The following is a 23706-nucleotide window of genomic DNA, read 5'->3' on the forward strand; positions in this document are numbered from 1 at the left end:
TGGTACTAATAGAATTTGGTCAAATGAGTTTGTTGGTTTCCTAAGCTGTTATGATATGTAAAGGACAAGTCATCATGTGTAATTCATGTGTGAACTCACAGAGCCACCAGTTGAGTTCAGCAAGCCTCTGGAGGACCAGACAGTTGAGGAAGAGGCTACTGCTACTTTGGAGTGTGAAGTCTCCAGAGAAAATGCTGAGGTCACGTGGTTCCAGGACGGACAGGAGATACGCAAAACGAAGAAATATGACATTGTTGCCGATGGCCGCAAGAGAAGACTCATCATCCATGGCTGCACTCTTGATGATTCAAAAACATATACCTGCGACGCCTCAGAATTCAAAACCTCTTGTTTCCTTAACGTTGAACGTAAGTAAAGTACAGATAATTATATTGTTTGTTTGTTAAAGTATAAATTAAAAACCTTTTGATATTGTTTGTTTGTTTGTTGTTAAGGCCACACATTTGTGAATTTGGCATACTGGTGTGTTAATGTTATGACTTGTGTCCTTACAGCTCCACATGTTGAGTTCTCTACACCACTCCATGATGTTGAGGTCAAAGAAAAGGACTCTGCTAGATTTGAATGTGAAGTATCTCGCGAAAATGTCAAGGTATTGATTCCTGACCCTTCACCCCCTAACTCCCAGACACTACCACTCTCCCAACCCCCACACAACACATGCACACACCTCTTGTTTTCAAAGGCACATTCAAACACACCTTCTTATTTGTATAACAATATAATATAGTTGCATGTGGAGTTACAAAACATGATTAAGACTGAGACTTGGTTGTGTTTCCTGTCTTCCACTGTTTTTCAACCTTTTACACTGCTGTTACATTTTAATCCCTTAATTGTTTCCTTCATAGTCTGGATCAGTACATCTTAACATTATTGTACCGTCATTGTAATGTCCTTGTTTTATGTCTGTTTCTGGAAACAGGTCCGTTGGTTGAAGGACAGCAGTGAAATCAGAAAGGGAAAGAAATATGAAATAATTGCCAAAGGTCGCCAACACATCCTCATCATCCACAAATCAGTGTTCGATGATGAAGCAGAATATGAATGTGATGCAAAGGTCTCCAAATCCTCCGGCATGCTTACAGTCATTGGTGAGTCTGGCACACTTTCTCTGCCTCAAACGGTGAATCCCAAATGGCACCCTATTCTCTATATAGTGTACTACTTTTGACCAGGGCCCACATAGGGATCTGGTCAAAATTAGTGCACTATATAAGGAATAGGGTGCCATTCGGGACACATGCAAATAAATTCATTTGAATGTTATATACTATAATCGACTTATCATAATGTATTTACTTAACGGTTATATTGTATTTCCTTTGCAGAGGAAGAGGCTAGGTTCACCAGGAACCTGTCTAATGTGGAGGGAACAGAAACAGACAGCGTGAAGATGATTTGTGAAGTGTCAAAGGCCGAAGCTGATGTCATATGGTATAAAGGAGACCAGGAACTTCCGGAGGGAGGAAGATACGATCAAATCGTAGATGGCAGGAAGAGGATACTCATCATTCAGGATCTCAAAACAGATGATGCTGGAGAGTACCATTGCAAATTGTCTAGCTCACAGACAACTGGAAACCTGAAAATAAATGGTAATGAAATCAGACATGAGCTCTGTTTAATTTAGTCAGTTAAAGATCTTTGTCCGTTGGAGAAATTAAATATCCTGGGTAGTGGCTCCACACTGGCAGTACCATTATGAAAACCAAATCAAGGGATGCAGATAAAAGTATTTGTGGAAAATGAGAGCATATACACTAATCTGTTTTTGTTCTTCCAGAACTGGCTGCTGAGTTTATCGCCAAGCCTCAGAGTCAGGAGGTGGTTGAGGGAGAAAAGGCTGAGTTTGTCTGCTCAGTCTCTAAAGACACATTCATTGTCAAATGGATGAAGGATAATCAGGAGCTAGAAAAGGGGGACAAGTACGACATTGTCTGTGATGGCAAGAGAAGAATACTTGTTATCAAGAACTCTGAACCCAAGGATGAGGGAGCCTATGTTGCCCTCATTGGTACCACCAGAGCTACGGCTAACCTGCTTGTTCTTGGTATGTCATCAATATGTTTCTTTTCATAGAGGCAACCTTGGGGAAATTATTAATTCGACCTACTAACTTGTGTTTCTTTCACTTTGATTTCCACAGAAAAACTCAGGATCATTACACCGATCAAAGATACAGAAGCTAAAGAGGGACAAGAGATGGTCTTCAACTGTGAGGTGAACTCTGAGGAAGCAAAAGCTAAGTGGCTGAAGAACGATGAGACCATGTTTGAGAGCAGCAAGTTCGTCATGATCCAGAAAGACAACGTGTTCTCTCTGAGGATCAAGGATGCTGAGAAGTCAGATGAAGGGAACTATACTATTACATTGACAAACCACCGTGGTGAACATGCCAAGAGCTCTGGCAAACTTACCGTAAAAGGTGAACACATTTTTGTTATCAATTTGACCAATGGCTAATTTGATGTAGTAGTATGTCTTATTTTTGTTTGAATTGAGCTACATGACTAACTGATTTCTTTGTTTTGTCAACAGAGGAGAGTCTGAAGATCATTGTACCTCTTGAGGACTGCGACACACAGGAAAAGAAGACTGTTAGCTTCTCTTGCAAGGTCAACAGGCAGAAGGTTACTCTGAAATGGATGAAGGCTGGTCAGGAGATCACACTCAGCAAACGCATCCTCTACAGGGTGGACCAATACAAGCACACACTGACCATTAAGGATTGTACTCTCGCTGATGAGGGTGAATACACCGTCATGGCTGGTGATGACAAGTCTACAGCTGAGATGATCATCAGCGAAGCCCCCACTGACTTTTCCGCACAACTCAAAGACCAGACCATCACTGAGTTTGAGGATGCTGAGTTCACCTGCAAACTCACCAAGGAGAAGGCTGAGGTGAAATGGTACAGGAATGGACGTGAGATCAGAGAGGGACCCAGGTAGGAAAACCTTTAGACTGCTATGAGGCACAGTCACTGTCGCTTTATTGACACTGAAACTAAATCTTAAAAGCTCATTTGGCCCTAAGGGCCACCCCAGGATTTTCATTAAATACAGAAAAGCGTATTGTAACATTATCCATTTGTTTTTTGCAAGGTACATCTTTGAAAAAGAGGGCAAGACCTGCAGGCTGCGTATCAAGGAGTGCAGACCAGATGATGAGTGTGAATATTCTTGTGGCGTCGATGAAAGGAGATCACATGCCCAACTCTTTGTTGAAGGCAAGCCTCTTGAATTCATTCTATGATTCTGTTTGTGTGAGTCCATTTTTCTAACTGTTCTGTATGAATTCATGTTTCACAAATTCAATTTCTTGTGTAATCTTTATTCCAGAGACCGCAGTTGAGATTGTCAGACCCCCTCAGGATGTGTTTGAGCCTCCAGGCTCTGATATTGTGTTTGAGGTGGAGCTCAACAAAGACAGAGTTGAGGTCAAATGGTTGAGGAACAACATGACCATTGTCCAGGGTGACAAGTACCAGATGATGAGCGAGGGCAAGATCCACAGACTCCAGGTGTGTGAGATCAGGCCTCGTGACCAGGGAGAGTACAGAATCATCGCCAAAGACAAGGATGCCAGAGCCAAGCTGGAACTGGCAGGTATGTCATCATAGGCTTCATATCCTCTCCGATTCCACAATAAATCAATCGTTTTATTATTTGATCTTATAATTGTTCATTCCTCTACAGCTAAGCCAAATATCAAGACTATGGATCAGAGCTTAGTAACAGACGCTGGAAAGCCCATCGTCATGTTCGTGCCCTACAGCGCGTATCCTAAAGCTGAGGCTGAGTGGTTCTATGATAACGTCAGCCTTCCCAAGGACAACATCCACACCGTTGGGGACAGCACAGAGTACAGGCTGAAGGACCCTAAGAAGTCCGATCAGGGACGTTACAAAGTTATCATCAAGAACAAACACGGACAGGGAGAGGCATTCATTAATCTGGATGTCATTGGTAAGTTGCCTTTCAATCCACTCTTGTATTTGGATGGATAACGGGAAAGGATATTTTTCCAGGAAGGGACATTTTTCTTGGAAAGGATATTTTTCTTGGAAGGGATCTTTTTCTTGGAATTTGTTGTTGTTCATATGGATTCCATTTATTAATGTATTTTTGCCTCCCACAGATGTCCCTGGACCCGTGAAGAGCCTTCACGTGGTTGACACCGCCGATGGTGAGGTCAGCCTGGTCTGGGAAGAGCCAGAGAGCGATGGTGGCAGCAAGATCATTACATACGTGGTGGAGAGGCGTGATGTCAAGCGCAAGACATGGACTCTTGCTACTGACCGCTCTGATGCTCCAGAATACACTGTGACCGGACTCCAGAGGGAATCCATGTACCTATTCCGTGTTTGTGCTCGCAACAGAGTGGGCAGTGGACCAAATGTTGAGACAGAGAAACCTGGTGTTTATGCCAAGAACAAGTTTGGTAAGCAAACTATTTGATATTGTAATAATCACCTCGTGCAGTATCATTATTCAAACGTAACTGGTTCCAACACTGAACTACCGACCAGAAAAGTGAATTACAACCAGGCTTTATATTTCAGATGTTCCTGATGCTCCTCAGGATGTGAGTGTTGGAAACGTGAGTAAGTTTGGTGCCACAGTCTCCTGGGAAAAACCAGTGTCTGACGGAGGGTCTGAGATCACATCCTACATCATTGAGTCCCGTGACAGGACCTCTGTGAAGTGGGCTGTGGCAATGATCAGTAAAGCAACAGATCGCAGCGCAATCATCAACGACGTCATTGAGAACAAGGAATACATCTTTCGTGTCAAGGCTGAAAACAAGGCTGGCATTGGCAAACCAAGTGCTGCTACCAATCCGGTTAAGATCATGGACCCCATTGGTAAGTTATTTCTGTTCTGAAAGTTGCTGAAATGTTATTAATGAAATACATGCACTGTTTTAACATACAAACATGTTTGTTTTTGTTATTCCAGAGAGGCCAAGCCCACCACAAAACCTGGTACCCTCAGAGCAGAACAAGAACTCAGTCCAGCTGACATGGGAGATCCCATTGAAGAATGGAGGCAGCACGATCACTGGCTACATCATTGAGAGATGTGAGGACGAAACAGACCATTGGCTCAGATGCAACGCCAGGCTCTGCCAGGATCTCACCTACAAGGTATTTATCCTATAAGATGAAAAGCTCCTAAATGGTTTGTTGGAGATTTCATATAATATTTGTAGTATAATTATCATACATTCTGTGTTGTATTCTGACTTGAATGCAAGTCTCCCATTGACATCAATTTACTAAATTGTCTAAATTTATGCTTAAATTGCTTACACTTATCTCAACTCAGAATACTGCTCTTCCATATTTTCCTCAGATATCTGGCCTGATATATGGCAAAAAATACAACTACAGGGTGATGGCTGAGAATGCAGCTGGAGTGTCTGACCCATCCAACACACTGGGGCCCATGCTGGCTGATGATACACATGGTACATTTGGTTCTCTTTTCACTAACCTTGAAGACATTCATCATTTTAAATGTTGTGCATTTGTCATAACAATGGTCATTCTTTTCTATCTTCAGTTGGCCCCACAATGGACCTGAGTGGATTCAAGGATGGCCTGGAGGTCATTGTTCCTTATCCCCTTACTATCCGTGTCCCTATCTCTGGATATCCCACACCAAACGCAAAGTGGATCTTCGCTGATAAGGAACTCACTGCTGGTGAACGTGTGTCCATGATTACAAAGAGTACCTACGTAGAACTGACCATCACTCCAAGTGTGCGTCCAGACAGAGGTGTATACACTCTTACTCTGGAGAATGATATTACCAGTTGCTCCGGAGAGATTGAAGTCAACGTTATCGGTAAGTGACGTGATGAGCTTTGTGGTGAAACACAACATACTGTATCTTGATATTGTCAACTGCAATTCTTTCTTTTCCCTTCATATCCCTCTTTTTTCAAATGTTTTAGCATCCCCAAGTGCACCCAAAGACTTCAAGGTTGCTGAGGTGACCAGACAGCATGTGCACCTGATGTGGGAGGCGCCAGAGCATGATGGAGGAAGCCCTCTGACTGGCTACCAGATTGAGAAACGTGACATATCCCGCAAGACCTGGGTCAAGGTATGGATGAACATAAGTCTTTAAACCACACAGCAATACACATGTGAAATGACTTACTTTTGCAGTTGGGACATAAGGCTGGAACAATCTTTGGTAGTCTATCTTTGGCCACAGCTTATACCTTGTTAAACATGAAATAAGATTATTATAAATGTAATAACACATGTCACTGACTGTCTTTCCCCAGGTGATCACTGGTGTTCAAGACCAGGAGTTCACTGTCACTGATGTCGTTGAGGGTAAAGAGTATCTGTTCAGGGTTACTGCCTGCAACAAGTGTGGCCCAGGAGAGCCTGCCTACATTGACGAGCCAGTCAATGTGTCCTCCCCTGCCAGTAAGTAGTACAATGGCTATGCTGTGCACTCAATCCATTGTTTTGACGTCTCAATAATTGACATAAGAGTAATTTGAATTCAAACTTTGCTCAGTTATTGACATTATTTATCTGGTAAGTTGACTGAGAACACATTCTCTAATTGCAGCAACGACCTGGGGAATAGTTACAGGGGAGAGGAGGGGGATGAATGAGCCAATTGTAAACTGGGGATTATTAGGTGACCATGATGGTTTGAGGGCCAGATTGGGAATTTAGCCAGGACACCAGGGTTAACACCCCTACTCTTACAATAAGTGCCATGGGATCTTTAATGACCTCAGAGTCAGGACACCTGTTTTAATGTCCCACCCAAGGCAGTGGTATGCAGGGTGGCATGCTGCTGGCAAATTACATACCTGTAATTTGAGTTCTAGCTGTTCACAATCATTGACAGGCCTGTCATTTGAATTAGACCTGTTCTGAATCATTGACATGTCTGTCATTTGAATTATAACTCTTCTGAATCATTGACAGGCCTGTCATTTTAATTATAACTCTTCTGAATCATTGACATGTCTGTCATTTGAATTAGAACTGTTCTGAATCATTGAAATGCCTGTCATTTGAATTATCACTCTTCTGAATCATTGACATGCCTGTCATTTGAATTAGAACTCTTCTGAATCATTGACATGTCTGTCATTTGAATTAGAACTTTTCTGAATCATTGACATGCCTGTCATTTGAATTAGAACTCTTCTGAATCATTGACATGTCTGTCATTTGAATTAGAACTGTTCTGAATCATTGACATGCCTGTCTTTTGAATTAGAACTCTTCTGAATCATTGACATGCTTGTCTTTTGAATTCAAGCCGTGCCAGACCCACCTGAGAACCTGAAATGGAGGGACAAGTCAGCTTCTGGCATCTTCCTGACCTGGGAACCACCCAAGTGGGACGGCGGCACTGGAATCAAGGGCTACAACATAGAAAGATGCCAGCGTGGCACAGACAAGTGGGAGTCCTGCGGAGATCAGGTCCCTGAGTTGAAGTAAGTAGAACCAGAGAAAAAAGATCTAAGACATTTTTGTTTTGTTTTGAAAGGCTAACTTACTTCTCTTAGATTGCAAGTGACTGGTCTCATTGAGGGACAGTGGTATGCCTACCGCGTGAAGGCCTTGAACAGACTGGGTGCCAGCAAACCCTGCAAGGCTACAGATGAGATTTTGGCTGTTGATCCTAAAGGTATTTTTTTGCGTAAATGCTCCATGTCTGTATATGTAACATCTTGCATAGTGGCTGAAATTGGTTTCTGTATCATCAGTATAACACATTTTCTGTATAATCTCACAGACCCCCCAGAGATTCTTCTGGATGTCAAATGTCTTGCTGGACTGACCGCCAAAGCTGGCTCTAAGATTGAGCTTCCAGCTGATGTTCTTGGAAAGCCCGTACCTAAAGTGAAATGGACCAAGGGTGACATGGTTCTGAAGGGTGACGATAGAGTTTCTATTGACGACAAGCCTGGTCACTCCGTTGTTACTATCAGCAAGACAACAAGAGAGGACACAGCTACCTACATCATTGAAGCACACAACAGCTGTGGCCGTGCTACTGCAACCGTTGACGTCAACATTCTAGGTATCATATTTTGTCACCTTTATTTGTGAGGAAACACTTGTTTAAAAGTGTGTTCTTTAATGTTCTGACATTGATTTCTATTTGTCTTGAACAGATAAGCCTGGTCCTCCAGCTGCATTTGATATCTCTGAGATCACCAACAAGTCCTGTTTCCTGGCCTGGAACCCTCCCAGAGATGACGGAGGTGCAAAGGTCACAAACTACATAGTGGAGAGCAGAGCCGCAGACAGCGAGATCTGGCACAAGCTCTCCTCCACTGTCAAAGAGACCAACTTCAAGGCCCTCAACCTGACAGCTTTCAAGGAATACATCTTCAGAGTGTTTGCTGAGAACCAGTTTGGTATTGGTGTGCCAGCGGAACATATGCCAATCATTGCCAGATATGCCTTTGGTATGTTAAGTTTATGTTTGTATTTAGTCATAGCAATATAATTGTATTTCCTTTAGAGCACCATTTTGTTTTCTGGCTTGTTACTAAAATTGTCTGTAACTGTTGTTTTCAGATTCTCCTGGTGCGCCAACTAAGCTGGAGCCTTCTGATATTGTTAAAGATGGCCTGACTCTGAATTGGTATGAGCCTGAAGAGGATGGTGGTAGTCCTATCACTGGGTACTGGGTTGAGAGGTTTGAACCAGACCAGAACAGATGGATCAGATGCAACAAGATCCCAATCAGAGACACAACATTCAAGTAAGACGTTAGAATACATTTAGTTAATTAACATCGTAATGCTTACATTTTCGTCATTGAAGGCAGTAATGACAGTGTTGATTTAATTTCTGGTTGTAGCTATTCATTTGATGGTGGTGTTGATTATGTGATTGTTCCTGATTTGCAGAGTCAAAGGACTACCCACAAGGAAGAAGTATAAGTTCAGAGTCTTGGCTGAGAATCTCGCCGGACCTGGAAAACCAAGCAAGGAAACTGACCAGATCTTGGTCAAGGATCCTATTGGTAATACATCCAACATACACTATATTACCAAAAGTGTGTGGACACATCTCATTCCAAAATCATGGCCATTAATATGGAGTTGGCCCCACCTTTGCTGCAAAACAGCCTCCATTCTTCTGGGAAGGCTAGATGTAGGAACACTGCTGCGGGCACTTGCTTACATTCAGCCACAAGAGCATTAGTGAGGTTGGGCACTGACTTCCCTTCACTGGAACTAAGAGGCCTAGCCGAACCATGAAAAACAGACCATTATTACTCAGCCACCAAATGTTACAGTTGGCACTATGCATTGGGGTAGGTAGCGTTCTCCTGGCATCCTCCAAACCCAGATTCGTCCGTCGGACTGCCAAAGGGTGAAACATGATTAATTTCTCCAGAGAACGCATTTCCACTGCTCCAGTGTCCAATGGCGGCAAGCTTTACACCACTCCAGTCAACGCTGGGCATTGCGCATGATGATGTTAGGCTTGCGTGCAGCTGCTTGACCATGGAAACCCATTTCATGAAGCTCCCAACGAACAGTTCTTGTGCTGATGTTGCTTCCAGAGGCAGTGAGTGTTGCAACCAAGGACAGACCATTTTTACGCTCTACGTGCTTCAGCATTTGGCGGTCCTGTTCTGTGAGCCTGTCTGACCTACCACTTTGCGGCTGAGCTGCTCCTTGACGCTTCCACTTCACAATAACAGCACTTTAGTGCTCAGCGTCCCGCTAGCGGGACAACTTCCGATGAAACTGGAGGGCGCACAATTCAAATAAATAATCATACAAATTATGGATATTAAACATTTAGGTAGATATAAGTATCTTATATCGGTTGAAAGCTTAAATTGTTTTTAATCTAACTGCACTGTCCAATTTAGAGTAGCTATTACAGCGAAAGCATGACATGCGATTGTTTGAGGACGGCACCCCACATCGAAATATTTTTCAACCGGCACAGGTTTCATAAATTCACAAATAGCGATTAAATATTCACTTACTTTTTGAAGATTTTCCTCTGATTTGTCATCCAAAGGGTCCCAGCTATAACATGTAGTGTTGTTTTGTTAGGTAAAATCCTTCTCTATATCCCAAAAAGTCTGTTTAGTTGGAGCCATCGATTTCAGTAATCCACTCATTCAACATGCAGATAAAGGAATCCGAAAATCTACCCCTAAACCTTGTTTCAACAAGTCAACATACATTTTTATGCACTCCTCAGGTACCCTAAAATGTAATCAAACTATAATATTTCTTACGGAAAGAAGTATGTTCAAAAGGAAACCGATTTTAGCAGATGTCCTGTCTTCATAGTGCGAGCAAACGCGAATATCCAAGTCTGTCTCCCTCTACTAAAACTGATATTTCTTATTTGTTTTGGAAGTTACAAGCCTGAAACCTTGAACATAGACTGATGACACCCTGTGGAAGCCATAGGAATTGCATCCTGGGAGCTAATTTCCAGTATGCCCTTATACTTGACACTGTAAGACCATGGTTTCTCAAAAAAATAAAAAATCTGTTTGGTTTTTCTTTGGATTTTCTCCTACCATATCTATTGCGTTATATTCTCCTACATTATGTTAACATTTCTAAAAAAACGTTAAAGTGTTTTCTTTCCAATGGTACCAATTATATGCATATCCTGGCTTCAGGGCCTGAGTAACAGGCAGTTTACTTTGGGCACGTCATTCAGTTGGAAATTGAGAGAAAAAGGGCCTTGCCCTAAGAGGTTTTTAACCTGGGCAGCTCTAGCAGGGCAGCAATTTTACGAACTGACTTGTTGGAAAGGTGGCATCCTATGACGGTGCCACATTGAAAGTCACAGCTCTTCAGTAAGGCCATTCTACTTCTAATGTTTGTCTATGGAGATTGCATGGCTGAAATAGCCAAATCCACTAATTGGAAGGTGTGTCCACATACTTATATATATATTGTATTTAATCAACAGACCATTAATCATTTATGCAATGTAATGTTGTTAACCAAAACAACATGTCTTCTTTTCCTACAGATCCTCCATGGGCTCCTGGTAAGCCAACTGTCAAAGACGTGGCCAAGACCTCTGCCTTCCTACAGTGGACCAAGCCTGAGCATGACGGTGGTGCCAAGATCGAGGGCTACATCATTGAGCTCCTGAAGAGTGGAACTGAGCAGTGGGTTCGTGTTTCAGAAGGAATCAATATCCTGGAGCACTTCCTGAGAGGCCTGATGGACAGACAGGAGTACTCCTTCAGGGTCATTGCAGTCAATATCGCTGGGGAGAGTGAGCCCAGCGAGCCTAGCGATCCAGTTCTGTGCAAGGAGAGACTCAGTAAGTAGCTGGATGCGTTCCAAATGGCACCCTATTCCCTTTAACGTCATGGTCACAAGTAGTATACTATATAGGGAATAGGGTGTCATTTGTGACACAGAGACTGAGATCATTTCCATCTGAAGCGGTTCAGTGTGTCATGGTTGGTTGACTGAGTAGATGGTTGATGATGACGCATTCATTTTCCAGATCCTCCTACACCCCCACGCTGGTTGGATGTCATCAACATTTCCAGTAACAGTGCTGAGCTGAAGTGGACAGTACCAGAGAAGGATGGTGGTTCACCCATCACCAACTACATTGTTGAGAAGAGGGATGTCAGGCGTAAGGGCTGGCAGGCAGTGGACACGACTGTGAAGGAGCTGAAGTACACGGTCACTCCACTGAATGAGGGCTCCCTCTATGTGTTCCGTGTGGCTGCTGAGAATGCTGTTGGACCCAGTGAATTCTGTGAACTGGAAGACTCCATTATGGCTAAAGATACTTTCAGTAAGATCATAGTTACTGTCTATAGTGTTACTGTATGTAACTGGTGTTCACTTACAACATGCAAAGGTTGCTAAGTCCATTTCTAAGTACTGGTTCCTATTTTCAGCTACCCCTGGACCACCATATAATCTCTCTGTTCACGGAGTGTCAAAGAGACATGTTGACTTGCAGTGGGACGCCCCCAAGAATGATGGTGGCAAACCAGTTCTGAGGTAAACTTTGGTCAACTCTAGTGTTATAGGAGTGTCATAGAGTGTACTTTTGTCATATAAGCATGTTTATAACATTTGAGAATATTTGATTCTATTAGATACTCAATTGAAAAGAAGGAGAAACTAGGCACCCGCTGGGTGAAGTGTGGTAAGACCTCAGGTGCTGACTGCAAGTACAGAGTTACAGACGTCATTGAAGGAACCGAGGTTCAGTTCCTGGTTCGTGCTGAGAATGAAGCCGGTGTTGGACACCCTAGTGAACCAACAGAAATCATTGCTATTGAAGATCCAACAGGTGGGTTTTTTTCTGTTTTTAAAGTAAAAACACTGTGTTTTATGGCTAAATTTGTTTTACTTGCATGAGTAATTTATAATTGATAATCTATTTACCAATGAAGAAACCCACATCTGCAATGTTATAATACTTGTCTTTGTATTGTTTTTTATAGGTGTACCCTCTCCTCCAATTGAGCTTCACATCACTGAAGCCAGCAGAGATCATTTGTGTATTGCTTGGAGACCACCAGAGAGAACTGGTGGCAGCCCTGTAACTGGCTACCATATCGAGCTCTGTGAGGCTGGCACTGAGAAGTGGATGAGAATCAACTCTCGCCCAATCAAGGAGCTCAAATACAAAGCAGAGGAGGGCATCATCCCAGAGAAACAATACGTCCTGAGAGTCCGTGCCATAAACTCTGTTGGAGTTAGTGAGCCATCTGATATCTCTGAGAAGGTCTATGCCAAGGACTCTGACTGTAAGTAAACCTTCAATAATGTATATTTCCGTTTCCAGAGATATATTATATACTGATATATTTTTCCCTCCTGAAGGCATCCCAATCCTTGAGTTCCAGACTAAGGACATTGTGATTATTGAGGGAGAGAAGTGGCATCTCCCCATCCCATTCAGAGCAGTGCCCAAACCCAAGATCACCTGGCACAAAGACGGAAAGGAGCTGAAGGACGATGAAAGAATGACCTTCAGACAGGAGTACCTCTCCTGCCATCTGGAGATCGAGAGCTGTCTGCATGCAGACGCCGGCCAGTACAAGGTCACACTGGAGAACTCCTTGGGAACAAGCAGCGGAACAATCAATGTTAAAGTTGTTGGTACGTTTGTGGCAAAATAAAATAATATTATTACTTCCATATTCCATGGTGTCCCTAATAGTGTAATCATTACATTTGACATAAATACTCTATTTGGTTGAAAATATTATAAATATGATTTACTAGCACCAGCATACTACAACTATCAAGATCAAATCTTCATATCCATGTTTGTTTTGACAGGCCTGCCCGGTCCCTGCAAAGACATTGTTGCCAGTGAAATCACCAAGAGCTCTTGTAAGGTTTCCTGGGATCCACCCAACTATGATGGTGGCAGCCCTATTCTCCACTATGTGCTACAGCGCAGAGAGGCAGGTCGGAGGACCTATGTCAACATGATGTCTGGAGAGAACAAAGTCAGCTGGCCCGTCAAGGATCTGATCCCCAATGGAGAGTACTACTTCCGGGTGAAAGCTGTCAACAAGATTGGTGGTGGGGAGTACCTTGAGCTCCGCAACCCCGTGATCGCAGAGGATCAGAAGCGTGAGTGAAATATTTATTTTGTGTCCAAGAAACACCTTAAATGAAAACCAGGTGCAAACCTTGCTCACAATTCGAAGTTGATGATTTTATTTTCCAAGAAAGACTACATTTCTAAAGAGTTGTATTGGATTTATTAAGTGTTCCTTGTTCAATATTTCAGAGCGCCCTGACCCTCCATTAGATGTTGAGACCCACAACCCTACTTCTAAGACTATTACCCTCACATGGAAACCACCTATGTATGATGGGGGCTGCAAGATTATGGGCTACGTTCTGGAGATGATGATGAAGGGTGATGAGAACTTCACAAGATGCAACGACTTCCTTGTGCCTGTGCTGTCCTACACAGTGAGGAATCTCAGGGAGGGAAAACAATACCAGTTCCGTGTACGAGCTGAGAACGCTGCCGGAGTCAGCGACCCATCACGCAGCACACCAATGGTGAAGGCTTCTGATTCTGTTGGTAAGGAAGGATACATCTTATTCAAACCGTCACAATTCAAAACAATGATACGATTTTTCAGACAGGTCATTTGTCATTTCTAAATGTGTTTGTTTTCTTTTCAGAAACACCCAAGGTGTTCCTCAGTGGAAGTCTGCAGTCCGGTATGAGCATTAAGAGAGGTGCTGAGATCAGACTGGACGCCAACATCTCTGGATCCCCATACCCTCAAATCACATGGTATAGGAACGACGTGGTCATCAGACCTGAAGCCATGAAGAAGAGACCAGAGAAACCCATTGTTAAGAAGAAGGAGGTGAAGAAGGAGGAAAAGAAGGAAGTGAAGGAAGGAGAAAAGAAGGAAGTCAAGGAGGGAGAGGTTGAGGCTCCAGCTGCAGAGCCTGCCCATGAAGAGCCTGAGGAGGAACTCCCTGACTACCCAACCCTCCAGGAACGTCTCACCATCCATGACAAGAAGAGGGGAGAATCCTCTTGCATTGTCAGGGACACCATCAGGGGTGACCATGGCGTGTACACTATCAAGGTCGAGAACGACCATGGTATTGCCTCTGCAACTTGTGAAGTCAATGTGCTAGGTGAGATATAATATTTTATTCATATTTGTTTTACATTAATGTAGTGGTGTTGTTGACACTCATAGTTATTTTTCAACCACATTTTGAAAACATAATATAAAACCTCTTACTTTACCTTTTACAGATGCACCTGGTCCTGCAATCAACTTCAGGTTTGAGGAGATCAGGAATAACTCTGTCATCTGCAAGTGGGATCCTCCCATGGATGATGGTGGCAGTGAGATCCTGAACTACACCTTGGAAAGGAAGGACAACTCCAAGGTGGAGATCGGATGGATCACAGTAACCTCAACGCTCAGAGGATGTAGATACCCCGTGACCAAACTGATAGAGAAGAAGGAGTACATCTTCCGTGTCACTGCTGAGAACAAGTTTGGTCCTGGACCACCATGTATCTCTAAGCCAATTATTGCCAAGGATCCATTTGGTAAATAATTTATTTTTAAGAGTTTTATCATGTCTATAACATTCAAAATAATGATGTCAGTTCAACCAATTTTGCCCGTCTGGGTTAGTCGTGATTGTACTTTGTTCTTACAACTGTGATGTTCACTTCTTATTCTAGACCCACCAGAGGCTCCAGAGAAGCCTGAGATTGACGGCATCACAGCCAACTCCATGCTGGTTACCTGGGAGGTGCCAAACGACATGGGCAGCCCCATCCTTGGTTATTGGGTGGAGCGTCGTGAGATCAACAGCACCCATTGGACCAGAGTCAACCGGGTCATTTTGGATGATACAGAAATTAATGTGGAAGGCCTACGGGAGGGTCTGACATATATCTTCAGGGTGGCTGCTGAGAACCAAGCTGGGCCTGGGAAGTTCAGCGTCCCGTCTGATCCCATGACTTGCCAGGATCCAATCTGTAAGTCAACAATATTATGATACGATACCTTTTATTGTCCATTTGCATGGAAATTAATTTTGTGAATTTAAGCATACAAAATGCACAAAATCAATACAATATAATACAACACAATGATTAATTCTGATTAAGTTTTATTGTCGAACAGTGATCAAATACAATATGTTATTGTTGATGTGTTTGTCCCATAGTGCCACCTGGACCACCGTTCCCAAGAATCCTTGACACCACTGAGTCTTCCATTGATGTGGAATGGGATCCTCCTGCCTCTAATGGAGGTGGAGACATCCTGGGCTACCATGTTGACAAGACCCTAGCAGGTACCAATGACTGGTCCCGCTCCACAGAGAGACCCTGGAAGACCCGGGCCTTCACTGTGTATGGAGTCAGAGAAGGAGCCAAGTACCTGGTCCGTGTGATCGCAGTCAATGGAGCTGGTGAAGGAACTCCTGGCTTGACTGAATCAGTCTTTGTCAGAGATCCTAAAGGTACAGTAACCAATGATCAGAAAGCTTATTCAAAACAATGACAACAAACGTATGCTTAATACATTAACAACAGTGGCCTGCATTGGTGTCACATTGAATCGGAGGACAGGTTCATTGTAATCGCTGGAACGAAATGAATGGAATAGTATCAAATACCACTGTCTCTTCCATTCCATTCCAGCCATTACTATTGTCGTTCTCCCTTCATTAACCTCCATGGATATTCAAGTGATTTTGGGTCTTTGAAAGCACTATATACAGGTCCTGTGTATTATTATTATTAAAACATAGCTAATGTCACTGAATGTTGATTGTGTCTACAGAGGCTCCAGTGGTAGAGTTGGATCTCACTGTGAGGAATGGCGTAATGATCAGAGCTGGGGAGCCACTGATTCTGCCTGCCCTGGTCACTGGTAAACCTCCTCCAGACATCAAATGGACCAAAGATGACGGTCCACCTGACAAAGACCACGTCCAGATAGAAAATGTTGGAAAGGAAAGCACTCTCAGTATCAAGGCCGCCACAAGAAAGGACCCTGGCAAGTACCAGATCAGTGCAAGAAATAGCAGCGGAATCAAGTCTACATGGACAAGGGTTGATGTCATGGGTAAGTGTTTTGATGAATTCTCTAGTAGCTATGATATCACAGTATGCCAATTTTGGGCATGTTTCACATTTGGCTGTACTTTGATGATGTAAAGCTAGGATTAGGGTTATTGAATAGTTTGTTTGTTAATAGTTAATAGAACATCTATAAAAACATCTATTGTGGATTATCCAAAGAGTAATAATGTCGCCTTAAATGTTGTTGGCCTGCGATAGACTATTACCCTTTCCAGGGGGTGTACTTCACGCTGCAGATACAGGAGATAGGCTCCTAACCTATGGGCCATTCTGGCTCGGACAAGGCTACCTACTTACTTACTCACATATTGTACTTGGATGTAACACTTTGACCTGTCCTCTGTTAGATGTTCCCGGGCCTGTGCTGGACCTGAAACCTGTGGTGGTAACCAGGAAACTGATGATTCTGAACTGGTCCGATCCTGATGACGACGGTGGTAGTGATCTGACCGGCTTCATCATTGAGAGAAGAGATCCCAAGATGCACACGTGGAGACAGCCCATCGAGACACCCTCATCTAAGTGTGAGATTGTGGGTATTGTTGAAGGACAGGAGTACATCTTCCGAGTTGTGGCGAAGAACAAGTTTGGCTGTGGCCCTCCTGTTGATCTGGGTCCTATTGCTGCAGTGGATCCTAAAGGTAATGTCTAAATATTATTGATTCATGCAAATGTGTTTCTGTGCAGGTCAGATCATTAATAGAGGTTAATCACTCTATATTTTAATTGAAGCTCCACCAACTTCGCCTGAGAGGTTCCACTACACTGAGAGGACAAAGTCTTCCATCAGCCTTGCATGGAGACCTCCCCGCAACGATGGAGGCAGTCCAATCTTGGGCTACTTTGTTGAGAAGAAGAAGCACGATGCCCCAGCATTTGAGCCTTGTAACACAGAGATGTGCAAGGACCTCTTCATGACTGTCGATAACCTTGAGGAGCTATTTATGTATGAGTTCCGTGTCAAGGCTGTCAATTTGATTGGACCAAGTGAACCTGGAATTCCACTCACCATTGTCATTCAAGATGATGAAGGTTCGTCCTCTGAGTTATATTGCCTTGGTATTTGTCCTATATGCTAAAATAGTAAACATGTTGAATTGAATTGGACTTGGTTGATTTTAATTGGACTGAATTGAATTGGACTGAATTGAATTGAATAAACTTGTCACTGAGTTGCTTCTTCTATTTCAGTTCCTCCTACTGTGAGGATGTTAAAGACTTTCAAGGGAGATGCCATCACTGTCAAGAAGGGAGAGCCTATTGAAATCCCTGCTGAGGTGACTGGTCTTCCAATGCCCAAGGTTGAATGGTTGAAGGATGACGTCATTATTGCAGAGCCCACTGAGACTCTGTTGTTGGAAACCAAGGAGATCAACAGAATCCAGTCCAACACCAAGCTCAGTTTCCCTGCAGCAGCCAGATTGGACAAAGGCATCTTTACAGTGACTGCCTCCAATCGTCTTGGGTCAGCTAGTCACACCATCAAGGTTAATGTGTTAGGTAAGTGGTCTGATATTATGTATGTTGTTTGCTTTTCTTAATTTTCTGGACACTGTGAGTATGAATCAGTAAACTCAAAGCCATTAGCTCACTTTTCTGCAAGAAAATATCCATACAAATTAGCAAAAATAAAATATTTTAGTCTGTCTACTGTAGTCTGACCTTTTTTTCATTGAATTGTTGTATTGTCATTATAAGGGTAATAATATTAATCCTCTCTCTTGTTAACAGACCGTCCTCTGCCACCAAGGAATGTGAATATTGGTAACATCAAGGCTGAGTCCTGCAAGCTGACCTGGGACGCCCCAGAGGACGACGGAGGAAGTGAGCTCACTAACTACATCGTTGAGAAGCTGGACATTCTTCCTGAGGTGGAACCTGAAGAAGAATATGAGGATTCTGAGGATGAGGAGCTTAAGCCTAAATCTGAGCCGAGACCCATTCCTGTATGGACGGTGATCACCAACAGCATCATTGAGAAACGACTCGGGGTCAGTATAAAACAGATTGAATATATTATGTTTGGTAACACTTGAGTTAAAACCCGCCGTTATAATGCTTTATAGCAGGTCATAAGCATGTATGGTAGAGGTCTTCACTGGTCCACCTGTTCCCGAATACCTGAAACCAGCTCTGTTCCTCTTTCCCTCGCGCATTAACAGCTCTGGTTGATAACATAGCTAAAACAATTATTTTTTGCTGCTTCCCTCACTTGGATCTGACCGGACGCGACAGGGTCTATACGGGGATGGGCTGGTTGTCCTTGGGTTAGTTCAGACCAGGTCTATATCTTGAGCAAACATATTTATTCAGGTAGGGTGTGGTTAGGAATGCCCCGGTCTATTTTCAACTTTTTGGTGCTTGTGAAGAACTTTAATGTATGGCCTTAATAATGAGACATATAATATGCTATTTCTCTCTCTATATCAAAGAAACAACAAAGATTGTAATATGTTGAGACAGTAGCATGAATGCTTATAGTGGACTTAATTGAATCATTTAATCATTTACTCAATGTTCCCAAATGTCTTCTCAAAGGTTTGGAATCTGGAAACCGGTAGCCAGTACCAATTCAGAGTGAGAGCAGAGAACAAGTATGGACAGAGTGACGCCTGCGAAACAGAGGCCACCGTCATCAAGGATCTGTACGGACTCCCTGGTCCTCCAGAGAAACCAAAGATCGCAGAGCACACCAGGTCCTCCATGCTTGTGACATGGGACCCTCCACGAGACAACGGTGGATCCACTATCTCTGGCTACTGGCTGGAGAAGAGGGAGAAAGGTTCGTCTTATTGGGCCCGGGTGAATAAAGCCCCAGTGACCAAGCGCGCCCCTAAGGGCTGGGAGTTCCTGGTCGTTCGTATGATTGAGGGGTCCGCATATGAGTTCCGTGTCATGGCTGTCAATATTGCCGGTATTGGACCCCCCAGTGGACCTTCCGATCCTGCAAACGCAGTGGACCCTCTTAGTAAGTATAATTTTCCCTTTTTCTACAGGTTACATATAATATGTATATTTATTGAAATAAAAATAACATTAGTATTCATTTAGCTGCTTTGGAAATTGTATTGAAGAATATGTAAGTATGTGCCCTATTGAGAGACCCAGGAGTACCCACCAGAGATGGTGACCTTGATGTTTTCCCTCTGTGCCCCACAGTGAAACCTGGCATGCCAGCACCACCAGAGGTTGCAGACAAAACCAAGCACAGTGTCAGCCTCACATGGTCTCCACCTGAAAAAGACGGGGGAAGCCCCATCAAGGGTTACATCGTTGAGATCCAGGATGAAGGCAGCTCTTTCTGGAACAGGATCACAGATGTAGATGCTCTGCATGAGACCACAGAGCTCACTGTACCAGGTCTCAAAGAGCTGAAACACTACAAGTTCAGAGTCACAGCTGTCAATGACATCGGCGAGTCTGACCCAAGTCCAAAGACTGAAGTACTAATTGAGGATGTACATGGTAATTAGACCTACTTATTTATCCATTTTAATTTGAAAAGGTATGTTTTTATGCATGTTAGCAGTCAAGTTTTCAAGATAAAGTACTTTCAGTCGAGCAAAAACCTTCCTTGACGAATCATATGATGCAAAACGCATGCAAACAAAATTGGGAATTGTTTTAACAGTGGATTGATGGAGAAAATACTAAAATGTAGTTTTTGAGTGAAGTATTCACAAGTATTCAGCAGTAGTCACAAGTTTATTGTTGTTCTTTGTTTTGATGATGCCTTTTTATGTCACAGTGGGGCCGAAGATCCTTATCGATTGCATTGTGGAAGATTTGCTCTGCGTCCGAGCTGGTCATGCCTTCAGAATCCCTGCCACCATCAAAGGGCGTCCCGTTCCTAAGGTGACCTGGGAATACACTGGTTCAGCAAAGACCCACAAGAAGAATCGCCTTCATGTCCTTCCAGTTGATTCAGAGGTAAGGCATTTATATTTGTATTTACTCTTCCTGGGGTCCAGCAAAATTAAGGCAGTTATACAATTTTTTAAACATTACAATACATTCACAACAGATTTTACAACACATTAAGTGTGTGCCCTCAGGCCACTACTCTACTACCACATATCTACAACACTAAATCCATGTTATCGTGTGTGTGTATGCACGTGTCTGTGCCTGTGTTCGTGTCTCTTCACAGTCCCCGCTGTTCCAAAAGGTGTATTTTTATCTGTTTTTTAAATCTATTTTTACTGCATGCATCAGTTACTTGAAGTGAAATAGAGTTCCATGTAGTCATGGCTCTATGTAGTACTGTGAGCCTCTCATAGTCTGTTCTGGACATGGGGACTGTGAAGAGACCTCTTGTGGCATGTCTTGTCGGGTATGCATGGGTGTCTGAGCTGTGTGCCAGTAGTTCAAACAGACAGTTCGGTGCATTCAACATGTCAATACCTCTCACAAATACAAGTAGTGATGAAGTCAATCTCTCCTCCACTTTGAGCCAAGAGATTGACATGCATATTACATATGTATTTATGTATCTTTATTTAACTAGGCAAGTCAGTTAGAACATATTCTTATTTACAATGATGGCCTACCAAAAGGCAAAGACCTCCTGGGACGGGGGATGGGATATTGATTGACATTTTTTTAAATAAATAACACTTAAATATAGGACAAAACACACATCACGACAAGAGAGACAACACAACACTACATAAATAGAGACCTAAGACAACAGCATGGTAGCAACACAACATGACAACAACATGGTAGCAAAACAGCATGGTAGCAGCACAAAACATGGTACAAACATTATTGGGCACAGACAACAGCACAAAGGGCAAGAAGGTAGATACAACAATACATCACGCAAAGCAGCCTCAACTGTCAGTAAGAGTGTCCATGATTGAGTCTTTGAATGAAGAGATTGAGATAAAATTGTCCAGATACAGGTACCATGCATCAAGGTGAAAGGACGTAACACATAACCCTTGTTATAAGGCATTGTACAGCTACCATGCATCAAGGTGAAAGGACGTAACATAACCCTTGTTATAAGGCATTGTACAGCTACCATGCATCAAGATGAAAGGACGTAACACATAACCCTTGTTATAAGGCATTGTACAGCTACCATGCATCAAGGTGAAAGGACGTAACACATAACCCTTGTTATAAGGCATTGTACAGCTACCATGCATCAAGATGAAAGGACGTAACACATAACCCTTGTTATAAGGCATTGTACAGCTACCATGCATCAAGATGAAAGGACGTAACACATAACCCTTGTTATAAGGCATTGTACAGCTACCATGCATCAAGATGAAAGGACGTAACACATAACCCTTGTTATAAGGCATTGTACAGCTACCATGCATCAAGATGAAAGGACGTAACACATAACCCTTGTTATAAGTAGTAAAATAATCACATTGTCTGACCAAGATGTATAAATGTCCTGATTTGATCTTTCTTACCAGGACTAATGACTTAATTTCCTTTGTTTAGATTGAATCTACTGATACTACCTCAAACATCACTGTACCTGTGTGCTTGAGGACCCACTCTGGAAGATACACCATCACAGCCAAGAACAAGGCTGGACAGAAACATATCAACGTCAGAGTCAATGTTCTCGGTAAGTGCCGTATAAAAGCAATTAATGGTGGAAAGGATGGATAAGTGGAAAGCCAGGAAAAATACAAAAAGTGGGCTCATAATCAAAAAGTATATTGTTTTTTAGGACATAAAACATTTATGAGAAACCCAACACTTCTCATAGAAGACATATTAACGTCTGTTTGACATCTGTTTACAGATGTGCCTGGTGCTCCTAGAGAGCTCAAAGTGACTGACATCACCAGAGCTACCATGAGGCTGATCTGGAAACTGCCTGCTAATGATGGTGGCGAGAGGATCAAGAGTTACTTCATTGAGAAGAAGAATGTGACAGGAAAGGCTTGGACCATAGTAAACCAGTGCTGTTTCAGCCAGGCCTACGTTGTGGAGGGGCTGCTGGAGGGACAGGAGTATGTGTTCCGTGTGCGGGCAGAGAACCGTCTGGGAATGGGACCTTTCACTGAGACCACTGAGCCTGCTAGGGCAAGAGACCCCATCTGTAAGTCACAAATGAATTACTAACAAATAAATATGTAGTCATAATAATACTCATGTAAGTCACTTTGGAATTAAAGCATTTTTTTATATTTAACTCGGCAAGTCAGTTCAGAACAAATTCTTGACGGGCTACCAGGGAACAGTGGGTTAACTGCCTTCAGAGGCAGAACGGTAGATTTGTACCTTGTCAGCTCGGGGATTCGATCCAGCAATCTTTCGGTTATTGGCCCACTAGGCTACCTGCCGCCCCGAGCAGCGGTGGTGAGAGTTTCGAATCCTAACCACTATATATACAGTAGTAATGATAATACCCACGTGAATAAATACTACAGTTTGCTATAGAGTACTACAGTACTTACTATAGAATTATATAGTAAACTGTAGTAAAATGTATAATGTATAACACTGTACTATCTCTCTATCATGTGTAGTACTTACGATATAATGTTGTATTATACTGTAGGCTCTAAACAAACAGAATTAAAACTCAAACAGATGACTAGGGAAAGCTCAAACCAAGTTTATTCCCTCAATGAGTCAAACAGCTGCAAAGACAAAGACATATTTACACAAGCATATATATTTATCCCCTCCTACTAGGAGGAGTCAACTCCTTGCACATCTCGACATCCAATACATCTCTGTTGCTATAAAGAAACATAATTGGTCCCTCTCACTGATGTAGTCATGGTCCCACCTCCTGCTAGAACCTTCATGGGCATGGAAATATATGTGTGTGGGATAGGACTGTTCCTTCTCACTTCAATCGACCTGACATCGGGCCGAATTCCTCACTCTTCCCGAATCCGCGACTGTCTTACCTTATCAGTAACTGAAACCATACTGTTGCCCATTTCCTTCCCTTCTTAGGAGCCATTAGATTTAACAATACCACTTTCTGCACGTCCCCTTCCTCACTCAGCAACTATCCATACACCTAGTTCTTATCCACCCTCCATTGACCCCAACATATACAT

At 42.9% G+C, this 23706-nt stretch overlaps 1 protein-coding gene across 1 annotated transcript in view; it reads left to right on the forward strand.

Moving 5' to 3' along the window:
• Nucleotides 1-23706, forward strand: part of LOC118366639 (titin-like) — a 180290-nt gene that overhangs the window by 86310 nt on the left and 70274 nt on the right. Inside the window, exons 95-139 of the mRNA XM_052493512.1 lie at nucleotides 102-368; nucleotides 516-613; nucleotides 947-1115; nucleotides 1353-1619; nucleotides 1808-2074; nucleotides 2171-2449; nucleotides 2563-2971; nucleotides 3129-3253; nucleotides 3366-3632; nucleotides 3723-3992; nucleotides 4165-4467; nucleotides 4589-4891; nucleotides 4986-5173; nucleotides 5382-5496; nucleotides 5592-5876; nucleotides 5986-6137; nucleotides 6325-6472; nucleotides 7329-7506; nucleotides 7579-7700; nucleotides 7809-8096; nucleotides 8191-8487; nucleotides 8600-8786; nucleotides 8935-9050; nucleotides 11045-11344; nucleotides 11534-11833; nucleotides 11940-12045; nucleotides 12144-12340; nucleotides 12495-12800; nucleotides 12877-13155; nucleotides 13339-13638; nucleotides 13799-14101; nucleotides 14206-14676; nucleotides 14801-15103; nucleotides 15242-15541; nucleotides 15733-16029; nucleotides 16353-16637; nucleotides 17002-17295; nucleotides 17387-17686; nucleotides 17846-18154; nucleotides 18386-18645; nucleotides 19193-19622; nucleotides 19814-20119; nucleotides 20403-20584; nucleotides 22121-22250; nucleotides 22431-22730. Coding sequence (XP_052349472.1) covers nucleotides 102-368; nucleotides 516-613; nucleotides 947-1115; nucleotides 1353-1619; nucleotides 1808-2074; nucleotides 2171-2449; nucleotides 2563-2971; nucleotides 3129-3253; nucleotides 3366-3632; nucleotides 3723-3992; nucleotides 4165-4467; nucleotides 4589-4891; nucleotides 4986-5173; nucleotides 5382-5496; nucleotides 5592-5876; nucleotides 5986-6137; nucleotides 6325-6472; nucleotides 7329-7506; nucleotides 7579-7700; nucleotides 7809-8096; nucleotides 8191-8487; nucleotides 8600-8786; nucleotides 8935-9050; nucleotides 11045-11344; nucleotides 11534-11833; nucleotides 11940-12045; nucleotides 12144-12340; nucleotides 12495-12800; nucleotides 12877-13155; nucleotides 13339-13638; nucleotides 13799-14101; nucleotides 14206-14676; nucleotides 14801-15103; nucleotides 15242-15541; nucleotides 15733-16029; nucleotides 16353-16637; nucleotides 17002-17295; nucleotides 17387-17686; nucleotides 17846-18154; nucleotides 18386-18645; nucleotides 19193-19622; nucleotides 19814-20119; nucleotides 20403-20584; nucleotides 22121-22250; nucleotides 22431-22730 — 11358 coding nt within the window. The remainder of the gene's footprint in view (nucleotides 1-101; nucleotides 369-515; nucleotides 614-946; nucleotides 1116-1352; nucleotides 1620-1807; nucleotides 2075-2170; nucleotides 2450-2562; nucleotides 2972-3128; nucleotides 3254-3365; nucleotides 3633-3722; nucleotides 3993-4164; nucleotides 4468-4588; nucleotides 4892-4985; nucleotides 5174-5381; nucleotides 5497-5591; nucleotides 5877-5985; nucleotides 6138-6324; nucleotides 6473-7328; nucleotides 7507-7578; nucleotides 7701-7808; nucleotides 8097-8190; nucleotides 8488-8599; nucleotides 8787-8934; nucleotides 9051-11044; nucleotides 11345-11533; nucleotides 11834-11939; nucleotides 12046-12143; nucleotides 12341-12494; nucleotides 12801-12876; nucleotides 13156-13338; nucleotides 13639-13798; nucleotides 14102-14205; nucleotides 14677-14800; nucleotides 15104-15241; nucleotides 15542-15732; nucleotides 16030-16352; nucleotides 16638-17001; nucleotides 17296-17386; nucleotides 17687-17845; nucleotides 18155-18385; nucleotides 18646-19192; nucleotides 19623-19813; nucleotides 20120-20402; nucleotides 20585-22120; nucleotides 22251-22430; nucleotides 22731-23706) is intronic.

This window comes from Oncorhynchus keta, chromosome 34, assembly GCF_023373465.1.
Source record: "Oncorhynchus keta strain PuntledgeMale-10-30-2019 chromosome 34, Oket_V2, whole genome shotgun sequence".
NCBI lineage: Eukaryota > Metazoa > Chordata > Actinopteri > Salmoniformes > Salmonidae > Oncorhynchus > Oncorhynchus keta.